This window comes from Ambystoma mexicanum, chromosome 2p, assembly GCF_040938575.1.
Source record: "Ambystoma mexicanum isolate Mex_15411 chromosome 2p, UKY_AmexF1_1, whole genome shotgun sequence".
NCBI classification, from domain to species: Eukaryota; Metazoa; Chordata; class Amphibia; order Caudata; family Ambystomatidae; genus Ambystoma; species Ambystoma mexicanum.
The window spans coordinates 950,570,222-950,592,023 of record NC_090923.1 but is presented as its reverse complement, the minus strand read 5'-3'; the positions used below and the strand labels follow the sequence as shown (position 1 = coordinate 950,592,023).

At 49.4% G+C, this 21,802-nt stretch overlaps 1 protein-coding gene across 2 annotated transcripts in view; it reads right to left on the bottom strand.

Annotated features, from left to right (window-relative positions):
• The window catches only part of LOC138566953 (zinc finger protein 208-like), a 644,285-nt gene that overhangs the window by 67,864 nt on the left and 554,619 nt on the right, over window positions 1-21,802 (bottom strand). For both annotated transcript variants that reach the window (XM_069644731.1, XM_069644732.1), the window contains one exon: window positions 7,920-8,015. In XM_069644731.1, the coding sequence (XP_069500832.1) occupies window positions 7,920-8,015 (96 nt within the window). The remainder of the gene's footprint in view (window positions 1-7,919; window positions 8,016-21,802) is intronic.

Below are 21,802 nucleotides of genomic sequence, written 5' to 3'. Positions count from 1 at the left end.
CCCCTGTTTGTGCAGGTAGTACATTGCCGTATTACTGTCTTTAAGGACAAGAACTGTCTTCCCCTGTAGATGTGCTTGGAAGGCTTTTAGGCCTTTGAACACTGCAAGCAGCTCCAACAGATTGATGTGATTGGATGCTACTGATGGGAACCACACGTCTGTTAGAGGAGGTAAGCTCTCCACCCCGACAGATGCGTCTGTGGTGAGAGTGGCCTCTACTGCAGGGGTGGGTAAAGGTTTTCCCCAGCAGAAGGTTTTCCCTGGACACCACTGCAGAGACTGAACGAGGGCTGTCGAGACAACGACTAGATCATCCCACTGGCCGCTGGCCCGACACATTTGGCTCGAGAACCACTCCTGCATGGGGTGCATGCGCAGACTAGCGTGTGGAACTAGGAAGACGCAGGATGCCATCATCCCCAATAGCCGCACAGCCTTGCGTATGGTTACCCGGTACTGGCTACATAATGAGTGATCTGGAACAGCATGTTTTGAACCCTCTCGTTGTAGGGGAAGACGAGCCTGTCTTCTGTCCGAATTGGGGCCTGCAGAAACAGCTTGATCTGGCAGGGGACCAGACTGGACGACTTCTCGTTGATAGAGAACCGTAGATTGAATAAGGGTCTCCGGTTATGAGCCAGTTTTCGATTTAAGGATACATGGGGATGGTGAGCCGCTGCTACTGCTTGTAGCTTTGTAAACACCCTTGGTGCTGAGGCAATGCCGAAGGAGAGAACCTTCAACTGAGTGCGTGTCCTCTATCTTGATCCTGAGGTACTTTCTGTGCGCTGGCAACATTGAAATATGAACGTATGTAGCAGCAGTGGGATTACTTCCTGAAGAGTTGTCATCCTGAACATCCTGAACTTTTGTGGTTTGACATATTTGTTCGCAGGACGAGATCTAAAACAGGGAGCATGGTTAGAGCCTTTTTGGGTACAAGGAAGTATATTGAATAAATAACCTTGTTTACCTGGAGATGAGGGAAGACTTTGATAGCACCCTTTTCCAGCAGGACCATGCCTTCGTCCAACAGAATACGCAGATGGACTGATGAGTCATCTGCTTCCGGGTGGATGGCAGCGGGGAGGCCGGAGGAACTCGATGCAGTACCTACGGGCGACGGCCGTGAGTACCCATTGATACAGTTTGATGCCCTCAGACGCATGGGTAAAAGATGTTAGACATCCCCGACTGGGGAAGTGTGGGAGCGGACCCATACCGCTGAGTCATTTGGAGGCGGAGGCGGGGGAGCCTCTGGAAGCAGAGTTTCTACCTCTGCCTTTCCCTCGTCGACACCCTCTTTGTTGTGGAGACTGAAAACCTCCAGGAGGAGCCCTGCCCGGAACCCCAGTTGGTTCCCCCCAAGCCATACTGTCCTTGTGGAGAGCAGAAGAAAGACTGCCTGTGAAAGGGCCGGCAGGTGTGGAAACCTCCACGCTGGACGAAGGGCTTGGCTGAGATCTGATTGAGTGATTTTAAGGTCACGTGCTACTTGGCAGTTTCCCAAGCTACATCGACCGCCTTGCAGAAAAAGTTGGCATCTTCCACTGGCTTAATGAGGGAGGCCTGGGTCTCCAGCTTAAACCCTGAATTCTTCAGCCAGGCATGGCACTTGAGAAGAGTTCCAAGAGCAAGGACGCGTCCCGCAGTTTCAGCAGAGTAAGGTATTCTTAAGAATATTTCTTTAAAAATGTTTTTCATGAAGTCAGAGTCAGGGGTGGCTTCTTGAGTGGTGATCTGAAAGTGATCAGCCGCCTTCTTGAGAAGGTTATTAAACAGCATTTGGCCGTCGATAGGCGACGAGTCCCTGGGTTGAGTTACAGGAGGAGCATCCAGTCCGTGTCATGATAAGTAGGGTTCTGGGCATAGTATACGGCTTGGTTTGGGTCATCTTGGGCATCCAGAAAGAAATCTGCCTGGGGGTCCTGATGGGATTCCTCCAGGGATGCAAATTGAGCACCTGGGGAGTGGAGCCTCTGTACATTTAGAGTGACAGGACAGGTATCAACAGCCCTATGGCATTTCAAAATATCAATATTGGCCTGAGAAATTAATAAACGTGTCCATTTTGTCCATACAGCCTTCACATTTATCCCTGGTCCATCCAGGGGGAAAGGGCCGGGTAGATGGAGCTGGGTCCTGCTGCAGGGCCCTGGAAAGAGGGAGAGACCGGAGAATAGTCCTCAGGCAAAGGGGAGGCCTAGTTGGGGTCCGAAACATGTAAACAGGCTTTATAAAGCTTCTGCCGAAGCTTCAGGAGCGTTTGACGAGTGGGCCCTTTCCGCACATCTTTCGACGCTTACACGTTGGAGTCCATGGATTTAGTGGAAGTGCCTGCTGGAGTAGAAGATTTATCGCCATGCGTAAGCGGGTGTGCAGGGAGAGCCGAACCGCGAGGTTCGGAAGGCCCCGCAGGACTAGAAACTTCCCTCGATGGATCTGCCGGGGGAAGTTTAGGGGTTGTGTGATTTTGAGCAGGTAGTGTGTGTCTGTCTCCGGGGTGTGACTTCCCCATCGCACTGCTGGCGGCATGCTTCTCAGGGCAGGAGACGGACATTTGGGAAGGCAAGGGTTCCACAGTTAGGTTGACAGCCTCCAAATCGGATCCGCGGCTGTCGGTAGACTCCTCGTCTGAGTCACTCTCGGTCTCCATTGCATAGGCCACCCACCATTTCGTACGCTTCTCTTTCAAGGTCTTAGGCCAAAAAGGTTTGCAGGTGTTACAGTGACACTCGTCGTGATCACGAGGGAGGCACTGATTGCATCAGCGATAGGTGTCTTTCCAAGGAAATTTGACATTGCAAGACAGGCAAAATTTTAAAGGCGTTCTCTCCATAGCAGAGGGAAACGGAAGCCAAGGGGTAAAGAAAAATAATTCTCAAGGAAAGTCAGTAAAAACGGGGCCTCACTGTCCCTACTGTAAAGGCTGGGCTGGAGGGCCAAGGCCACGTGGAAAACAGTCGCCAAGCAGTCAAGGGTGGCTCATCGCCGGACAGAATTAGGCATCGAGCAGCCGTCGTTTAGTCATCAAATGGCACGTGAACTGCCAAAGAAACAGGATTAGAAATATAAAACTCTTACGAGCTGCATTATGTGTGACCGAGTAGCTGGGCACAAAAACAATCTGGCGGGACCTCGACGTGTGAAAGATTTTGGTACACTACACGTGTTAGGCAGAATTGCATGCAGTACCCTCTGGGACCACCACACACAATTAGGACTACAGGTGTAAGCAAAATAAACCTTTGGTATAAGTCTGTACTACACAGTTTGTGGGAGCATTGCTGAGCAGCCAGGCTTATCTCAAGAGGGAATGTGAGCTGTAAGGATGTTACACAGAGGTTTACAATCACAAGTATTAAAATAGACACTCAAGGTTTCTTGGTAAAACACTTATTTATTACACAGTCATTTAAAAGGAGGCAATCAATATCACACAAAAATATACTAGAGTACTTCACACTATCAGGTTCTGAGGCATTTAAACTACTTTGAAGGACGAGCAAAATGGCATTCAGAGCATTTGAAGTAGGAGCAAAAAGTCATAAGTTAATAAAACGAAGTATACAAGTATTCTAAAACAGTGCAAATAGTTTGAGTTCACCAGAGGAGTCAATTCAATGCAATAGGTCAGGCCAATGTCAATGGGCTAAAGTTTTGTATAGGATAAACGGTTCTCTTTGCCAAAGTTCTCAGAAGTAGTTTGTAGAAGAAAGGTTCATATGCTGTGTCACAAGCTGACAAGGCCTGCAAGTTGCCAACGTTTCACGCACGTTCGCAGTAAGAGGTAAGTTCTCTCGGTCGGGTTTTCACAGTACCTTATAATGAAGAAAAAGATGCAGTTGAAGACTCCTGTTCCTGGTAGTTTCTGCAGATCTCGCTGTTCCTGAGCCTCAGTCGTGGGGACAAGAGAGAGGACGTCGGGGGACTCCTGCACTGCACTGGGACTGGTGAAAAAGCTGGCAAAGGCAATGCTTCGGTTCCGGTAGCTGTCTTCAAGCACACAAACTGGTGTCCTGGTTATTCGGTTTCCTGCAGCACTCTGAGGAAAACACAACCAGCTCCGAGAATGGTGTTGTTACGCTCACCTGGTCTCTGCAGAGGCGTTGGGGCACGGTTGCAGCCCTCCCAGGAGTTAGATCACCCCCGTCCGGTCTTTCCCTCTGCGGATAAGCTGTGAGCGGCGGCAATTGGTGACACTGCTCCTGCATGGATATGAGAAAACGTGAGAAAATGTGAGTGCACTGATCAGCGACTATTGTGCCTCTCAAACTCTTCTACCCAAGGTGCGATTTCTGTGGGCATGTACCGGCCCATAGGGCTCACCTGTTAATTATTGATGGTAAGCTCTCCGTCCTGCTACTTCTGGCAGGGGCGCTTATCAATGGGATCGAGTTCCTTCACTGATCCCTGGTAAGTAATAGTCCAGTCCAGCTCGACTATGCTTCTCCTCTTATCTCTTTCCCTTTCCGTTTTCGTTTTCTCTTTGCCTCTTCTCGTTTTCTGTCTTGTTATTATTGCTCTCAATATTGCTGTTAATTCCTGAATAACGTTTTCTCTTCTGTTTTCTTCCCAATAGATGGAAATGCGGCTCAAAAGCAGCTGTGGGGGCGCGGAACACGGCCAGGAAGAAGATGGTTGAAGCCGCAATGTCCGACAACAGGTGAGTGATGGTTTAAGGCAAAGCGCGAGGTTCGGTGGTAGCGCGACCTTAAACTGAATGTCTTTTAATGTCTTTTAAGTGTCTAACCTTGACTTTCGTTTTAACTTGCAGGTGCTGCTGTCACTGACGAAGAGCGTCGTGTTGCAGTGCCAAGATGAAGATTTCAGCATTCCGGAAGGCTTGAAGATGAACTGCAGTATCAAGATGATGATGTCAGCGTTCCGGAAGATTTGGAGAAGAATGTCAGAATCAACGAAGACACGCACAGGTGAGAGCAGGTTCCCCAGGTGGTAAGTATGAAAGCAGGAAGCAGGATTTCCAAAGGTAAGTTTAATCCCAGGCTGCGGTGAGCGTTAAGCTGCATTGAAGTGCAGAATAACGCGAAGCGTCTGCCTCAGGGATCGGAGCAGCTTATATAGCTGCGATCGTGGGCATGCTCACTAGGCCTGGCTTGCTTGCCACACCCTACCATTCCTATTGAGTCAGCACGTACAAGGCAACCCAATAGCAGCAGCCACACCCAAGAGTACACGTGGGGCTGCTTTAGTGATGGAAGTTACCATGTAAAATGCACCTTGCACCCAAATGAGGTGTTCTGTCCAAAATAAAAGCATTCTTGTCCCAAATAAATGTTCTTGCCTATTGTTATTCATGAGCCTGGTGCCAAAGGTGCCAGGACGGTGTCCATCCGGGGCCCCTGTGTATGTGGCCCTTGAATGTTTGCGTTCTTGGCCCGATGACCATGACAGGTGTCCAGGTGGCTTACGAGTTGATTGGTGCCACCAACTCAAAAGGAAGAAGTCGTCCTTGATGGGCTTCACTGTCGAGATGAACATGGCAATTCAGACCTGCGGCAGGGCTTCACCGGGCAAACCAACGGTCCAGGAGTTGCAGCAGCCATCCTCTTACAGCTCGTCTTCAGTTCTTTCGTTCCAGTGGTCGACTCGGACTTCCAAGCCAAGAGAATCGCTGTTTATTCAGTTCTCTCCCATTCATTCCAGCCTAGCTGTCACTAACCCAGCAGGGTGGCTGTCCTTGCCGGACAGTCAGCCAGCAAGCCAATCACGCCAGAGTGCATTTGGGTCGCCTAGGAGACTAAGCACAGGGAGTTTCGGGCACCTCCCTCACTTCCTGTCCACCCCAGACACTCAGGCGCCAGAGGCGGTCTTCATTCCTGAAGCCTGCCAAAGGCGTAGGAGCAAAGGGACCAAACCTGGTTTGGCGCGCAGAGAGAAACTCTAGAAGGTCCTTTCCAAAAAGAAACGGTGAAAAAAGACCAGGACCTGTTTAAACAAAGGGCGCTCAGGTGCCATCTTGAAAAACAACATGGCTCCCGCGATTTTTAGCTACCGGTGTTCGCGTTTGGGAAAAATCATGGTAGTTCGTTGTAAAACCACTGCCACCAGCCATTTCGCTAGGAAAGGGTAGCATTTGACTGCTACATTAGTTTCTAGACATAGGGGAGACCAGGTAGCCCCTCCAGCACTCTATTGTAAGATAGGGTGTGCTGGGCCCAGGAATTTGGAAAGACTATTAGAGTAAATTATACTTTACTTTCTCTGGGAAACAGTAGTTTATCCCAGAGAAGGTATTTAAACCTTGGGGCAGCCTGAAAGGCTTCCCTGTGCCACTGCATCTTAGGGGGCTGTGTGACACAAATGAAAAGATGATGCCTATGGAGTTATCCAAAACTCCATAATCAAAGAACGCAAGAGTAAAACACATCAAAATACACAAGAGCGTGGGAAAAAAGGCTCACACTCTCTCCAGGTAAAAAAAAATAAATCAAGCCCTCAAAATCCAGCAAAGTTGCTGGGGGTCGACGAGGTGAAGGGAATTAGCACATTTATGAGAATTCTCCCTAACACGTCACGTTGGGGATAGTGTTACAGTCACGCCCATGTGGACGTCGCTTTTCGATCTTTGAAAAAAAAGATGCAATACTCCGCGATTACCACTAGATGTCAGACTATCCGCACAGCATGTGATTCTAAGCAGATTCAAAAGCATCAGAATGGCATTTATGGTATTGAAAAATATTAAAATATTACTAAGAAAAAGATTCAAATAATTGGCATGGTGTTAAAACTATCAACAGGAGACTAGTGACTAAAGGTGTTTCAGCATCATTCTTTTGCTGCTTTAGAACAAGTGTGACATTGATTGAGCGATTATAAACAAAACAAAAAAAAGAGCAGCTCGCCCAGCCCATTAATAAGTGCCTCAATACTATTTGCTGAGACAGAAGGAACCCTTTATACTGTGCTAAAATAATTAATTCCAAAACAAAACCGTTAACAAAACATAACTGAGCCAATCTACATTTTTGTTCTGGGTCTGACATGCCCAGAAACGAAAGTTGGAATATGGCTTTCATATGGCCAGTAATGCCTCCGCCCCCTCCCGCTGCCAGGGCGTGAAATCCACTTGCACCTCAGGGTTCAGGGAGGGGAATAAAAAAAAGATGGCTGCTGACATCGGGAAAAGGGACAAAGTCCCTTTTCCATTTCTGTGGGGGCAGGCCAGAGCGGTAGGTGCGGCGGACCAGAGATCAATGCTTGAGAGGTTTTGTTTGGTTTGGGGGTGGGACAGCAACAGGGAGAGGCTCTGTTGCCCCCCCCCACCCCCACATTAAAAATAAATAAACGGCGCCACCCAGTGAAGCGCTCCAGCCACCTGATTGGCCAATGGCACTTCCCCGGATGCGAATATCCCAGTCAACATTTAAATCTTTAAATTATGTCAATCACCCTCGAGAATGGGCATCCCTCACTTGCACCATGTGATTTTCAGAAAATACCACAGCAAGCTAAAACAATCACATCTCCTCCAAATATAAAATGGTCAAGTCATTGCGTTAAACTGGCAATGCTCTTCTGGGAAATGAAGAGAACCTATCTGCCCACACAGACTCTTCTTGTGTTTTTAAGTAAAGTGAGAGGAGATGCTGGAAAGGAGAAAACTTGCAAGGAAGATGGTCATGAGTGTCAGTAAAACAAATAGCTTTTGCATGTCTTAGCCATGGTTCTCTGAGAGCCTTTTGCCCAAGCTACAGCAAATCTCCACGAGTTAAAGTTAGCCAATTCAGCCCACAAGATCAAATTAATGGCAAATGTCACAACTAATGGGAAAGACAATTGCAACCTCTTCCCCGAGATTGGACAAGCTTAGACCATCCCACCCTCCCCCATTTGTTTTTTATGACAAATTCCCTCATCTTGCATGTCCTGGTCAAAGGTCATTTTCTGCTCACCTGCGATTCTTTTATGTAGCAAAGACACATTCTGGGATGGAGTTTCTTCCTCTTGTTTCACACTCAGCGAATACACGGATGTAATAATTGGATCACCTGAAGACATTAGGAGAATATAAGAACATAACTTAAAACGCAATACAATCAAATAAATTCAACATTTCCACCCAAGTACTTTGGGGTGCCCCTTAAGTGCTTGGCATGCCAGGGTTCAGAAATCTGTTTTATCTGTATTTAGGGCAATTTTCCCACAGCCCTCTGGCAAGGGATGTAAAAATCATCTAACAAAATCATGACACGTTTTACAACCAAAAGATGGATACAACTCTCTAAAGTAGTAGCTATAGATGAACAGTCAGACTTAACTCAGGGGAGCAGGTAGGCTGGTAGTGAAGTACATATAGTTAGTACAGTTACCCCCACAGACAACACCACACTGAATATACTGGTACACTATAGCAATCACACCCGCGCCAAGGGGGAGCAGGGGGGGAAGTGGGGTACGTACATGGCACGTAACAAACTGCCAGCCCAAGCCTAGGCAAGCCCGAGCGAAGCAAGGACTTCTGTGAGGGCTGTTACCGACCATGTACAGCCCCCGACAACCATAAGATGCCACCACCTGGGGAAGGGGCTTGGGTGGCTGGAAAATCCGGGCGGTTTACCTGTTGATTTTCGCCCACATTACCAGTGACCTGATTGGCTGAGCGCCCTTCCCCGGGTAAGAATGAAAAGGAACAAGTTACTTACCTGTAACTATTGTTCTCCAGCATGGGTCTGGCATGGATTCACATTCTCATGACTATTCCCCGTCGCCAGGCCGGGAATCCTCTGTAAAAGAAAAAAGTTATACTTTCACTTACAAACTGTATTTCTCCTCTAAACCAATTACTGAGCTCTGGGTCACACTGCCCCCAACCAATGAGTGCCCTCTCCTTAAGCCCCTCCTCTGGCAGCCATCTTCAGATTTGGTAGCACGTAAAGTGGCAGTATGACCAAGAAGAGCCAAAGAGGGGTTCGCATGTGAATCCATGCCAGACCCGTGCTGGAGAACAATAGTTACAGGTGAGTAACTTGTTCCTCCTCCAGCATGGGGTCTGGCATGGATTCACATGCTCATGAATAAAGAATACATAGCAGCACAACATTACACAACCTCGTGAGGTGGCAAGGCTCAACAGAAGCAATTACTCTTACCTCGGGAGCAGGCTCACCTTCAAGTGAACAGGTTGCATAGCACTGCTTGGCTGACCCTGGACTCCTCTCTGGAATCCCTGTTGACGCAGTAGAATCTTGTGAAGGTGTGCGTGGACCTCCACCTAGCAGTCCTGCAGATGTACAGCAGGGACACACCAGACAGGAATGCCGTCGTCGCAGCAATCGCTCTGGTAGAATGGTATCTCAGGCAGCCGGGCAGCAGCCGGTTAGCCAACCGGTGACAGTGTGCGATACAGCCGGAGAGCCACCTGGAGATGGAAGCCTTGGACAAGGCCTTCCCATGGTTCACAAGACCAAAGTTCACAAATAGTCTAGACGTTTTCCGGAAACTATTTGTGCGTGCCACATAGAATTTCAGAGCACGAGCTACATCCAGCGAATGTAAGGCCCTTTCAGCTGACGACAAAGGTTTTGGAAAAAACACAGGCAATACCAAATGTTCGTTGAGGTGGAAGTCCAACTGAACCTTTGGCATAAAAGAGGGGTGCGTCCGCAGCACCACGCTTGTGTCGTGAAAAGTCAGGTAAGGCTGTTTGCAAGATAGGGCCTGGATCTCACCTACCCCAGAAAAAGCAAATTTCCACGAAAGGAACTGGAGAGGGGCCTAATGCATAGGCTTGAAAGGGGCCCCCATGAGTCTCATCAGAACCACATTGAGTCCGGGCAGGCGCCTTCACCGGCGGGAACGATCAAAACTGTCTTTGAGGAACTCCTTGACGAGACTGTGGGACCAAAGAGAAGCTGATCCGCAACCACTGGTAGCTTGACTGGAGGCGACGTTGATAGGCTGAGAAGATCTGGGTACCAAATCGGCTGCGGCCATGCCGGGGTGACGAGGATCATCCTGCATCGGCACTGTTTCAGTTGATTGATGACTCGCAGCAGGAGAGACAACGGAGGGAACATGTACAGGAACAGGCCTTCCTAAGGAAAGGAGAAAGCGTCCCCCCATGCTCCCCGGCTGGCATTTGGAATTTGTCGCCATCGCAAACAGATCAACCTGGGGTCTGGCCCACTGGAAGAGGCGCTGTACTTGATCCTGTTGCAGATCCCACTCGTGGCAGGAGCGCAGCTCCTTACTGAGGGAGTCTGTGATGGTGTTCTTGACTCCCGCCAGATGAAAAGGTATGAGGAACATCCCTTGGGCGACGGCCCAGTGCCACAAGTCCTGCGTCTCTCTTCAGAGCGCTGGCGATCTGGTGCACCCCTGCTTCCTGATGTAGAACATTGTGGTGATATTATCCGTGAAGACCCTCACCACATTGCCCTTGAGGGACGGAAGGAACGACTTGAGGGCCCAGAACACTGGCCGCAGCTCCATGACATTGATTTGGAGATCCCTCTCCTCCAGCAGCCACAGGCCTCTGCCGTGTAGACGTCCGGTGTGGGCTCCCCAGCCCTTGAGGGAAACGTCTGTCGTGACTGTCTCCTGGTATGAGGGCTCTGAAAATCCGTGCCCCCAGCGATGTTGGAGAGCACGCCCCACCACCTACTCGCCAGACGGAACTTCTCATTGAGGGCAGTCTTGTCTGCGAAGCTTCCGGACACATGGATCCAGAGAGCATCCAGGAATTCTTGAAAATGTAGCATCCGCAACCTGCCCAGCCAGATCAGGTAAATGCACAACGACATCATGCCTAGCAGCGACTTGATGGTCAGCACCGTAGCAGTCTTCAGAGCCAACAGCCGTTGCACCTTGCCCAGCATGGCCGCTATCCTTTCTTCCGACAGCCGCCAGGCAGGAGACCGGGTTGAGTATGGCCCCCAGGAACAGCGCGTTCTGCGATGGAATCAAGCAGGACTTTGGATAGTTTATGGAGAACCCCAGATCCGTCAGAAGCCGGACAGTCCTCTCTGTGTGTTCGACGGTTACTGCCCTTGACTTGGCCCGGATGGGCCAGTCGTCAAGGTACGGGTACACGTATATCCCCTGTAGACCAGCACCCATCGGTCTGTGGAGATCTTTTCCCACTCGCTAAGCCCGCCAGCCGGCCTCCCACTGGGGTGCATGGTTGGGGGGCCCGACGTCCTGGCCGGTTCACTCTTGCTTCGGGGCCTCTGTGCCGCCTTGGGAGCGACGACAATGACGTCGGCCACCTCCACCGAAAGCATTGGAACAGCCTCTGTAGGCCACCTGGGTCGTGGACCAGGAGGGTTGGCGATACGAAGAAGAGCCCCCACCGAAACCCTTCGAAGATCTTCCAGATTTCCTTCCTGAGGCACGAAAGGAAGGGCGATGCAGCTGAAGCCTGCCCATTGTACAGGCCGCCTCCGTCTTAATGGCCTGCAACGATTCGTCGACGGCCTTCCCAAAGAGATTGTCGCCGTCAAAGGGCATGTCCAGCACCCTGGTCTAGACCGCCTGACGGAAGTTGGTGGCTTTCAACCAGCCACTACTACGGAGACAGACACTTTCCCCATCTGTCGGAACCCCGTGTCCGCGACGTCCAGGGCCACAGTGATGGCATGGTCCAATGCCACCTCGCCCTCCTGGAGGATCTCCAGGGCCTCGAACCACTTGTCGGCCAGAAACTCCAGCAGCTGCACCATCTTATACCACAGTTCCTTTTCGTATCTGGCCAGGATGGCGAGTGCGTTGGCTGCCTTGACTGTCGTTGCTGCTGAGTAGATTACTTTCCTACCCCTTCTTCCCTTTGCTGTCCGGAGGGATGGAGGCTGAAGACGAGGATTTAGAGGACTTCTTTCTTGCTGCCACCGAGACCACAGAGTCCGAAGAAGGCTGTGAACGTAGGCACTTGGGTGCAGATTCCGGCACCTGGTACTTTTTCTCCAGCCTCTCTCTCTTCGCCGGGGCTGAGGCCGTGTTTCTCATCAATGCCAAGCATTTGTCCCAAACATCGTCCAGGAGAGGAACTGCCAGAATGGTCTTCCTCTTGGCCTCACGCCATTGGTAAAGGAAACCTTCCTTCTTGGTCTCTTCTGGCTTCAGCTGGAAGAGCTTGGACGCTCTCTGGCAATCAAGGCATGGAACGACCCCACTTCGTCCGGGGGAGAAGCCCTAGACAACGGAGAAACACTGTCACCCACCCTCAGCGTTTTCACCGTCGTCGTTCCCCACGTCCTCTGGGTCCGCCGCCTCCTCCCAGGAAGAAATATCCATGCCTTGGAGCCCGGTTGAGGCCCTCCCCGCCCCCCTTTTTGCATCCTTAGGGGTCGGTCTCGGGATGGCATACTCTTCTCGGGCGTCTTCTCCACCGGCTTGGCCGAGGTCTCCCGCCTTGGGGGATACTCTAGGCACCGCTGCGGCCCCCTGGACCAGGTCAACCCCTTTTGCCTTCGAGAGGGCAGCCACCACCAGCTCGATCATTGAGGATGACTTCGCCTGGGCCTTCAGTGGAAGGTCGGACACCTTCCCCTGCGCCTTGGTCTTCTCCGGCTTCTCCCGTAGCTTCCCTGGGTTAGCCGATTTCCTCTTCGAGGAGGAGCTGCAGCGATGATTGGAGATGGAGGCAGACGGTGCAGATGAGCACGCCCTGCCCATCGGGGGACCCGCTTGCGCGTCAACCCCACCGGAAACTGTCTCTCAGTGCTTGCCCTTTTCTTGGGCCCCCACGGATGGAGCGCCCTCAAAGGGCTTAGAAGCCAGCTCTTCGGACCAGCCGGTCCTGGGTGAGGCATGCCCCTGCTTGCCGCACAGGGTAGAAGCCTTGGCATCGAACCACGCCACCAGCCTACTGTGACGATCCTTGACGGTTTGCTTGGAAAACCCAAGGCAGATTTCACAATACGCTTCCCTGTGGTCCGGATGGTGACAGTAGAGGCACTGGAGGTGTTTGTCCTCTACAAACCCGTTCCTCAATCCGCAGCTGGAGCAGAGCTTAAATAGGGAACCTCCTTCCTTCTCCTCCGACATGGTCAGGCATGCAGTGTAGTGTAGTCCCGATGGCCTTATGGAATCTTCTATGAAACTTCGACAACTCTTGCCCTTGAGGGGCGTTGAAAGACGCAGACAAACGGATCCTCGCTTGCCGGTCAAAGGGGCGAAAGCGCACACTGGCTCTATTTGACACAAATAGAATTTTTTATTAAAAAAAGCGCAAACACTTAGAAAAGCTCACGGAGCAGAACACGAGGAGTCCCAAAACTTGAACTTGCAGTAAAAATCTAAAGATGGCTGCCAGAGGAGAGGCTTAGGCAGAGGGCAGTCATTGGCTTGGGGCAGTATGACACAGAGCTCAGTGACTGGTTTAGAGGAGAAATACAGTTTGCAAGTGAAAGTGAAACTGTTTTTCCTTTTACTGAGGATTCGCGGCCTGACGACGTGGAATATTCATGAGCATGTGAATCCATGCCAGACCCCATGCTGGAGCAATATATACTTTAATATAAAATCAAACCCAGAATAGCTATCAAGTGAAACAGGTACTTTGGGTTAAACAGAAATTGTACTAAGAAATTATATGTATAAAACATCATTAAAAAGGGACATAGAAGACACTACTGTGAGAAACCAGAAGGTGTCTCAAACACTAGTCCCCAGGAAACTGTCTTCCAGGTGGCCAGGAGATGGCCATCGCTTTTGGATACAGTTCCTGGGGTGGACCAGTGCGGGAGTAGCACCTGGAAGAGGGACGGGGGATCTCCGGGGCTTGGGACACTGCATGGTGAGACGCGGTATCCCTTTCCCTGTAACATCATTGGCCCATCCTACCAGGTAGGACATTTACAAACTCACCCCCCTTCCCCCTTACATCACAAACACTTTCTCACAGACAGCCAGTTATGAGTGAAAATGGACTAACACCCGAGCCGTATACCTGATGTTTCCCAATACAATGATCAGGCATAGTCAGGTAATTACTGACCATTACACACACCTGACTTCCATTACACTTCCCCACACGGACAAAAGGCGGAGCACGAGAGCACGCTTTGAGTGAGGCAAAGCACACAAGGAAATAGCAGTTCCAAGATGGCAGTTTAACACGAGTAGAAAGACAGCAAAACAGAAGGGGATCGCAAGGAGGGAAGTTCCCTCGACCTTTTCAACAAGGAACCGTTACTTTCACGAAGCCTCAAGAGTAGAAAACGCAAGACCAGGAAACCAGGGTGAGGAATCTTGCATTGTGTGTCGGAGGTACCCAGTGCCCTGCTGCATCATAATTCAAGGCAGAGAATCGCCAGCTGCTGTGGTACTGGCCTTGGTCCCAACAACAACAGCAGTGTCCGTGAAATCAACACAGCAGGTGCGTTGGGGATACAGATAAAAGACTGGTCTGTGTTGTAACCAAGGTTGCAAGCAGCAACATTGTATGGCGAGCACTGTGAACAACAAACATTGTATAAAATGCGTGTGATAACCAACGCGAGTAAAGTTGAACTGCAGATGAGTGATTGAACTTTGAAACCAAGATCCGATACCTTTGACAGAGTGGTCCAGTGTGGGTGCTCAATTGAAGGTCTCTGTAAGGTATCCAGCTGAGAGTTGACAAAAGTGAGAGAGTGGCAAAGGATTGTGAATCGAAGGGGCCCTGCGATGGGTCAAGCAAAATCCTGCGCACAATCGAAAGTCTTAATAGTAAAGTAAAGTTTTCACAAAGTAGATAAAGTCGGTCCGAGCCAGAACGAGGGAGATTGAATTGTGAACATTGTGAAACAAGGGGTCTGAGCCCAAAGGAGGCGGCTCCACGGTCCGAGCCCAGATGAGGGAGACCAAACTGTGAATATTGTGAGAATTTGTACATGTGAAATACGGAGGAAAAAGGAACTTTGATGTTTGTCGTGTTACATCAGGCCTTCTGAAAAAGACTTTGAATGGCAAAGAGACTTTAGCACAGAAGGCCATGATGTTGATGTTTTGAAACGCACCCTCGTGCTAGAGAAGCCAGAGACTGTGCTAAGCTCGAGTGTGCCATCTTGTCCCGTGCTGAAAACATGGGGAAGGGAAGCCAACGGCTTGAATATCCTGACATATCATTTCTTGAACACTTTTCTTTTGCATAAAATTGTTTCCCACACCATTTGTAATTAGAGGTAAGGATTGGCAATAGGTTTATAAGTATAAGCCCTTTTATTTTGACAAGACAACTAGGACTGTGTTTTTATTATTTGATGGTCGTAGCTTGCACCCATCTTTAGATTTAGGATTAAATAGGCGTTTTTCCAACCCAATTGAAGTTCAATAAACACCCTTGAATTGTGGTCACTTGTGTCGGTCTTACTGTTGATTCCATGCCTTCCTTACACTACCCACTCCTAAATTAAATGTATTCCCACTACCAGGTGTGAGGCACAATACATATAAGGCAAAGCCAGACAACAGTAAACCATTTACAAAGCCATGGTTAGGGCCCAACTTTGCCAAAACACGAATAGTCCATACCTTCCTCACAACCTCTAGTATGGAATACAGATAGGCTACCTAACATTTTGCCTAGAGGGTGGGAAGGGTTCAGAATTCACAACCAGGATCAAAGGGCAACCAAAAGCCAGTAAATGTATGCTTATAGTAGCAGATCTAGTAGTCCCATTGCACTCCAGGAAAGGAATATGTTACTTACCTGTGACTCCTGTTCTCCATCATTGCCATCTTTCATAGATTCACATGCTGTTAGAATATTCCCCATCTTCATGCTGGGACTAGTACAGCAGTTCGTTTGAATTTAAAAAAAAACAGTCACTTTAGTGCTCTTTTATGAGTCATTTTGGGGCTTGTTGCCTGCAGCCAATTGACAGGTCTCCCTTAACTCCACCAACGGAGGCCTCCTTTTGGTTTTGGCAAGCGCACGTGAACGTGGCAATATGAGCCAAGAAGAGCAATAAGAGGGCTAGGCGGGAGGGCCGCAAGTGAATCTTTGAAAGATACCAATGCTGGAGAGCAGGAGTTACAGGCAAGAAACAGTCTTTCTCCAGAATTGGATCTTTCATTGATTTGAATGCTGTTAGAACGGATCACAAAGCAGATCACACATTACCAAATATGGGCAGAGGTAACGCTTACCTGAAGGAAGCACTCACCTCAAACTCAACTCATCCAAACCGGTTGTGCAGCACTGTTTGGCCGAACCTGGACTCCCCTGTGGAATCTTTGTCGACGCAGTGAAACCTAGTGAAGGTATGCACTGATCTCCACGTGGCAGCCCTGCAAATATCCAGCAGGGCAACACTAGAAAAGAAAGCCGTTGTAGCCGGCAATACCCTGGTGGAATGGGCTCTGGGCCTGCCTGGAAGAGACCTGGAAGCCAGTTTATGATAAAAGGAAATGCAGGGCAGCAAACAAGCAATGGAGGCTTTGGAAAGAGCAATGCCCATGCCTGCCGAACCAAAAACCACAAATAGTTGTGAAGACTTATGCAACGAGTGTTCTGTTTAAGGCTACTCATGGTGGCAACAGTAAAGACAGACACAAAAGATCACAGTTCAAGGGTGTTTATTAAACTGTATAAATGGGTGAGAAAAACACCTAACCTAAATCGAATTTATTTATTTATTTGCATTTATAACACGCACATCGGCCCTGGGACATTGTGGCGCGGTTACAGAATATTCACTTAGGCACAGTATACATAGGTACATTCTTAGGTACAGAATTACAAGATTGCAGCTTCAACATTATGCGTGTTACATAGTTTCAGTGACATAACAAGAGCACAGTTTACTTGAACAGATTCGTTTTTAGTGCTTTTCTGAAGGCCATGGGGGAGGGCTCTTTCCTTAAGTTAAGAGGTAGTGAGTTCCATGCTGTGGGTGCCAGAACTTCGAAACTGGACCATCCAGCTTTGACTCTCTTGAATGCAGGGTATGAGTATTTTTCACGAATAGGTCTGTGGGATTGAGCTTGGTGTATACGTTCTGCTAGGTATGCAGGAGCAGATTGGGACAGACATCTGAGTGATGGTGAGCGTTTTGAAAAGTATCCTTTCTCTGATCGGAAGCCAATATGCGTCCTTCCTAGCTTGAGAGATGCTGAGGACCGCTCTGAGCGCATTGTTTTGTGTGACTTGTAATTTGTTGATGTTCTTCGAGGACGTACCTAGGAGGACGACATTGCAGTAGTCTAGCTTTGTGCCTATAGCGGCTCTGGCACAAGCTATGACCATCAAATAATAAGGCAGTCCTAGTGGCGTCTTGTCAAAAAAAAGGGCTTATACTAAAAAAAAGAAATTTGAAAAATAATATTGCCAAACCTTACCGCCAAGTTATAAAACAGTGTGGGGCAGTGTTCATAAGAAAAGAAAGAAGTTTTCACAAAACGATAAGTCAGGATGTTATGGCCGGGGTTTCCCTTCCCCACGTTTTTCTAGCATAGGACAAAGGCGGGACTCTTAAGCACAGCACACTCCTGACCTTCTCCAGTACGAGGTTACAGTTCCTTTTAACAATTATCAGAGCCTGGTGTCTAATGCTCTTTCCAACAAAAGTCTCTTACTTCAGAGGGTCTTATGTATCGCAAATGACAAAAATAAAGTTCCTTTTATTTCTCTTACCGTCGGGCAATTACTCTTCACTCATGGATCCCCTCAGCCGGGCTCCGATCCATTTCTCAACGTTAGTCTCCCTCAGTCGAGGGCTCAGACCAACCAATAGCACTTGCCTGTTTTTAATCAAAGAGACTTCTGAAGGGCGATCCTGTCTCGCTGGGTCACTCTGTTTGACAAAATCACAGCTCGTACGGTGTTCCCCTCAGCCGGGTGCAAACGCCCATATCTCAATTCTTAAACAATGCGTCAAGGACTTTCGATTGTACAAGGGATTTGGCTGGACCCTTGTATGACCACCTTGACACCTTTCGCCGGCCTCCCTATGACCTTGTTGTATACGTAGTTTACACTTTTAAATTCTTAATTTTGCCTCTGCTACCTCGAGCTAAACACAGTCTGGCTCCTAGCAGGTTCCTCCGACTCATCGGCTTTGCTGAACTCGTTGGCGTTCCCTTTCCTGCTGAAGTCAAGGACAGTACTGAGATGGTAACCTTGTCGCCCCGCCCTGGCTATCAGTGCAGGAGGGTTCCATGTACCGCTCACGTCCGTCACATCATTCGCCAGCTGCGATTCCCGGTCTTAAGTTTGTTTAGAGGCTTTGCAGGTCTGGGGTGGCAAGGGAGATTCCCTCCTTCACATCCTTTCAGGTCGTGCCGCCTTTCTTCTCCATTTGAACTGCCGTCCTGGAATCACTGCTTCCTCATACGTTCTGCCTTGCTGAGTGTGTTATCGTGCTCCACCTTTTATCCCTATGGGGAAGGGAACGGGCAGTCAGGTGTGTGAAATCAGTGGCAATTGCCCGACTCTGCCTGACCCTTGAGTTGGGACATGTCAAGTATACGGCTCTAGCGTTAGTCCGTTGTCTTTCAGGGTAATTGGTATGTGAGAAACTGTTCGCGTTAAGAAAGGGTGGCGGAGGGCTGGCAGGAATAGAGTTTTAAAATATCCTTTAGAGAAGGGTGGGGAAAAGGTGTTGTAAAGTAGGAGATACTGTGTATCGCCCGGTGTGCTCCTTCCACTCCCCGAGGAACCCCCATCCAGGTGATCCTCCCGCACTGGTCCACACCAGGAACTGGATCCAATAGCGATGGCCGTTTCCTGGCCACCTGGATGACAGATCCCCGGGACTAGTCATGGAGACACCTTCAGGTTTCTCACATCTGTTCCGCAGAAGACAGGCATCACCACCGGCTAGTTTAGGTAGAAAGTAAATGGTACCTTGGGCATGAAGGTTGAGTTAGTGCGAAGGAACTCCCTGTATTTGTTTAAATAAAAATAGGGCAGTATGCACGAGAGAGCCTGGATTTCCCCATCTTGTCTTGCAAAGGTGATGGCCACTAACAGAGCAGTTTGCCATTACAAAAACCTTAGAGAGGCCTTGTGTAACAGTTCGCAAGGAGGTCCCATGAGTTTAGAGAGGACTACGGTCAACTCCCATGCTAGAGCAGGCACGCTTACAGGAGCAGAACGATCAAAATAATTCTTTGATGAGCATGTGTGACCACAGGGAAGGTGTCCCGGGGGAATGTGTGAACCTGGAAATGGCAGCCAGATGAACCTTCAGGGAAGAGTGAGCCAGGCCAGCTTGCGCCAGGGACAACAGGTATGGCAGCACATCAGGAGCCTGTACACAGAAGGGGATGAGGTCATGATGAGAATACCAAAATAGAGAAAAATGTCCACTTGCTCTTGAGCATAAAACTGTGGAGGAAGCCGTTGCTTGCCCCAGGATGTCACAACAGTCCCGCGGCAATGGTACAATCCTACACTCTAATAAAATAGGATGTCAGATTGAGGCAGGCGGAGTCGTGGTGCAAGCACTGCTCCCAGCCTCTGGACAGAAGATTGACAAGCGGAGGAAGCTGGATGGGAGGTGCTGCTGACAGGGTAAGAAGATCCGAAAATCAGTATTTCCTCGTCCTTATAAGTGTGCACTGATGACTTGTGAACACATCGAGTGGTAGGGGAATCAGAAATTGGAAGAAACGTGTACAGGAACATGCCTTGCCAGGCGAACGTGAAGGAGTCCTTTATGCTCCATTTGTGGTGGAATCTGGTGTCAAAGGCCACACACTTCTTGTTCTCCCTGGCCACAAAGAGATCAATATCTGGTGTTCCCCACCTGTTAAAGATGTGACAGACTTGATCGTCCAGAAGGTCCCACTTGTGACATCCTGCTGAGGGAATCAATCACTGCATTCTGTTTTCCCAGTAGATGGAACAGGATTATGAAGAGGTAATTGGCCAGAGTCCACGTTCATAGGGCTTGAGCTCCCGCTGACCACAGAGTACTGGGTGTTGCCTTGCTTGCGGATGTAAAATATTGCTGTACCGCTGTTGCCAACGCATGGACCACTGGCCCTGAAGCTACGGTAGATAAGACTTCAGAGCCCAGAACATAGCACGTAGCTCCAGGATATTGATGTGAAACGTTTTCTCTTCTGGCAACCAGAGACCCCTTGGATGGAGATGGTCTGTGTGGGCTCCCCAATCCTCTAGAGATGAGTGTGTAGTTACCGTGACCTGGTGGTTGGGCAGACGAAAGGGCTCTCCCCTGGGTGAGATTGGAACGGAGCATCCACCAGTTAAGAATGTAGTGAAAGGTGTGCATTCGACTGTCCTCTGTCCTCCCATACACTGGAAATCTGTTCTCCCCCTCCCCCACGAGCAACTTCTGGACGGGTCGCATCCAAAGCCTGCAGTCTTGAATCAACAGGATGCATGAGGACATCATCCCTAGCAGGTACTTCAACATACAGACAGACGATGACTTCTTCTGTGATAGCAGGAGAGCTTTTGCTAACATGGCTCCCAACTTCTCTTACAAGGGGGTACGTTTTCAGAACTGCATGTCGAGCCGATCCCCACAAGAATAGGGCATGCTGTGAGGGGGTCAAACAGGATTTGGCAAAGTTGATGGAGAAGCTCAGCGATGTCAAGCAACTGATCGTGGCTTCTGCGTGCCGAAGGGCCAATGGAGGAGAGTCCGCTTGAACTGGCAATTCATTAAGGTACGGGTAGATGTGCACCCCCGACCGATGTAGATGAGCGCCCACTAGTACCAGACACTTCATGAAAACCATCAGTGCCGAGCGGACGCCAAAGGGCAGGGCTTTGATTTGAAAATGTTGACCTGCGATGGTGAATCAAATGTACTTCCGGTGCTAGGGATATAGGAAATCCCCTTCCTTCAGCCGTGTGATACTATGCTGGAGGGTGAAAGTCTTGAAGGTTTGTGCCGTCAGAAACTTGCTGAGAAGGCACAGGTTGAGAATGGGTCACCAATCTACTAATTCCTTCCTTATGACAAAGTAATTAGAGTACATTTGTTGACCTTGTTGCTGGAGAGGGATGCGCTCGATCACCCCTATGGAAAGAAGAGACTGGACTTCTTCCAGGATTAACGGCAAGTGTTTCTCGACCTTGGAAAAGGGAGTACCGAGGGTCAGGCACCCGATGAATTCTAGCGTGTGGCCCTGCTGGATTAACAATAACACCCATTTGTTCATGGTGATGGAACGCCACTGTTCCACGAACTTTGACAGTCGCAGTTCTTCAGATGCAGGATAGGTGAAAGACAGCAAGTATTTGGACCTTTAAGACAGCCTGTAATTGCTGGACATCAGTGGAAAAATGTGTCACCCCTGACCGAAACAGCTGTTGCCATTGCTGTAGCATGCCAGTGAACTGGGTGGTGTCTGTGTCCGCCTTGATGGCTTGAAGGGTGCCGTCCACCTTCTTGCCGAATAGATCTTCTCACAGTCTTTGCTTGCAACCCCGGACGGAAGTTAGTGGCCTTGAGCCAACCATGACGGCGAAGGACAGCGGTGTTACCCATTTGAGGGAAGCCATTATCCGCGATGTATACTTCCACTGAAATTGCATGATCACAGGCGGCTTCCCCCTTGTGAAGGAGGACAAAATCTTCCTCTGTCATCTGGAAGGAAATCCAAGTTTGGGCTCATAGCTCCCTGTCGTTATCGGGACAGGATATGCATTGCATTTGCCGCCCTGATGGTAGTTCGCGCTGTGGAGATGATGCACTTCCCGTCTAGCTCTTTACCCTCCTTGTCAGGTGGCACCAAACATGGCGAGGAAGGATTTGCACAACATTTTCATGCAGCTGCCGACACCTGTAGGGAAGGCATGGTATCACAAGTAGGACACTGACACAATGGATACACAATTTGTAAAACCTTTATTGAAAATGTTGGGGTCGGAGAA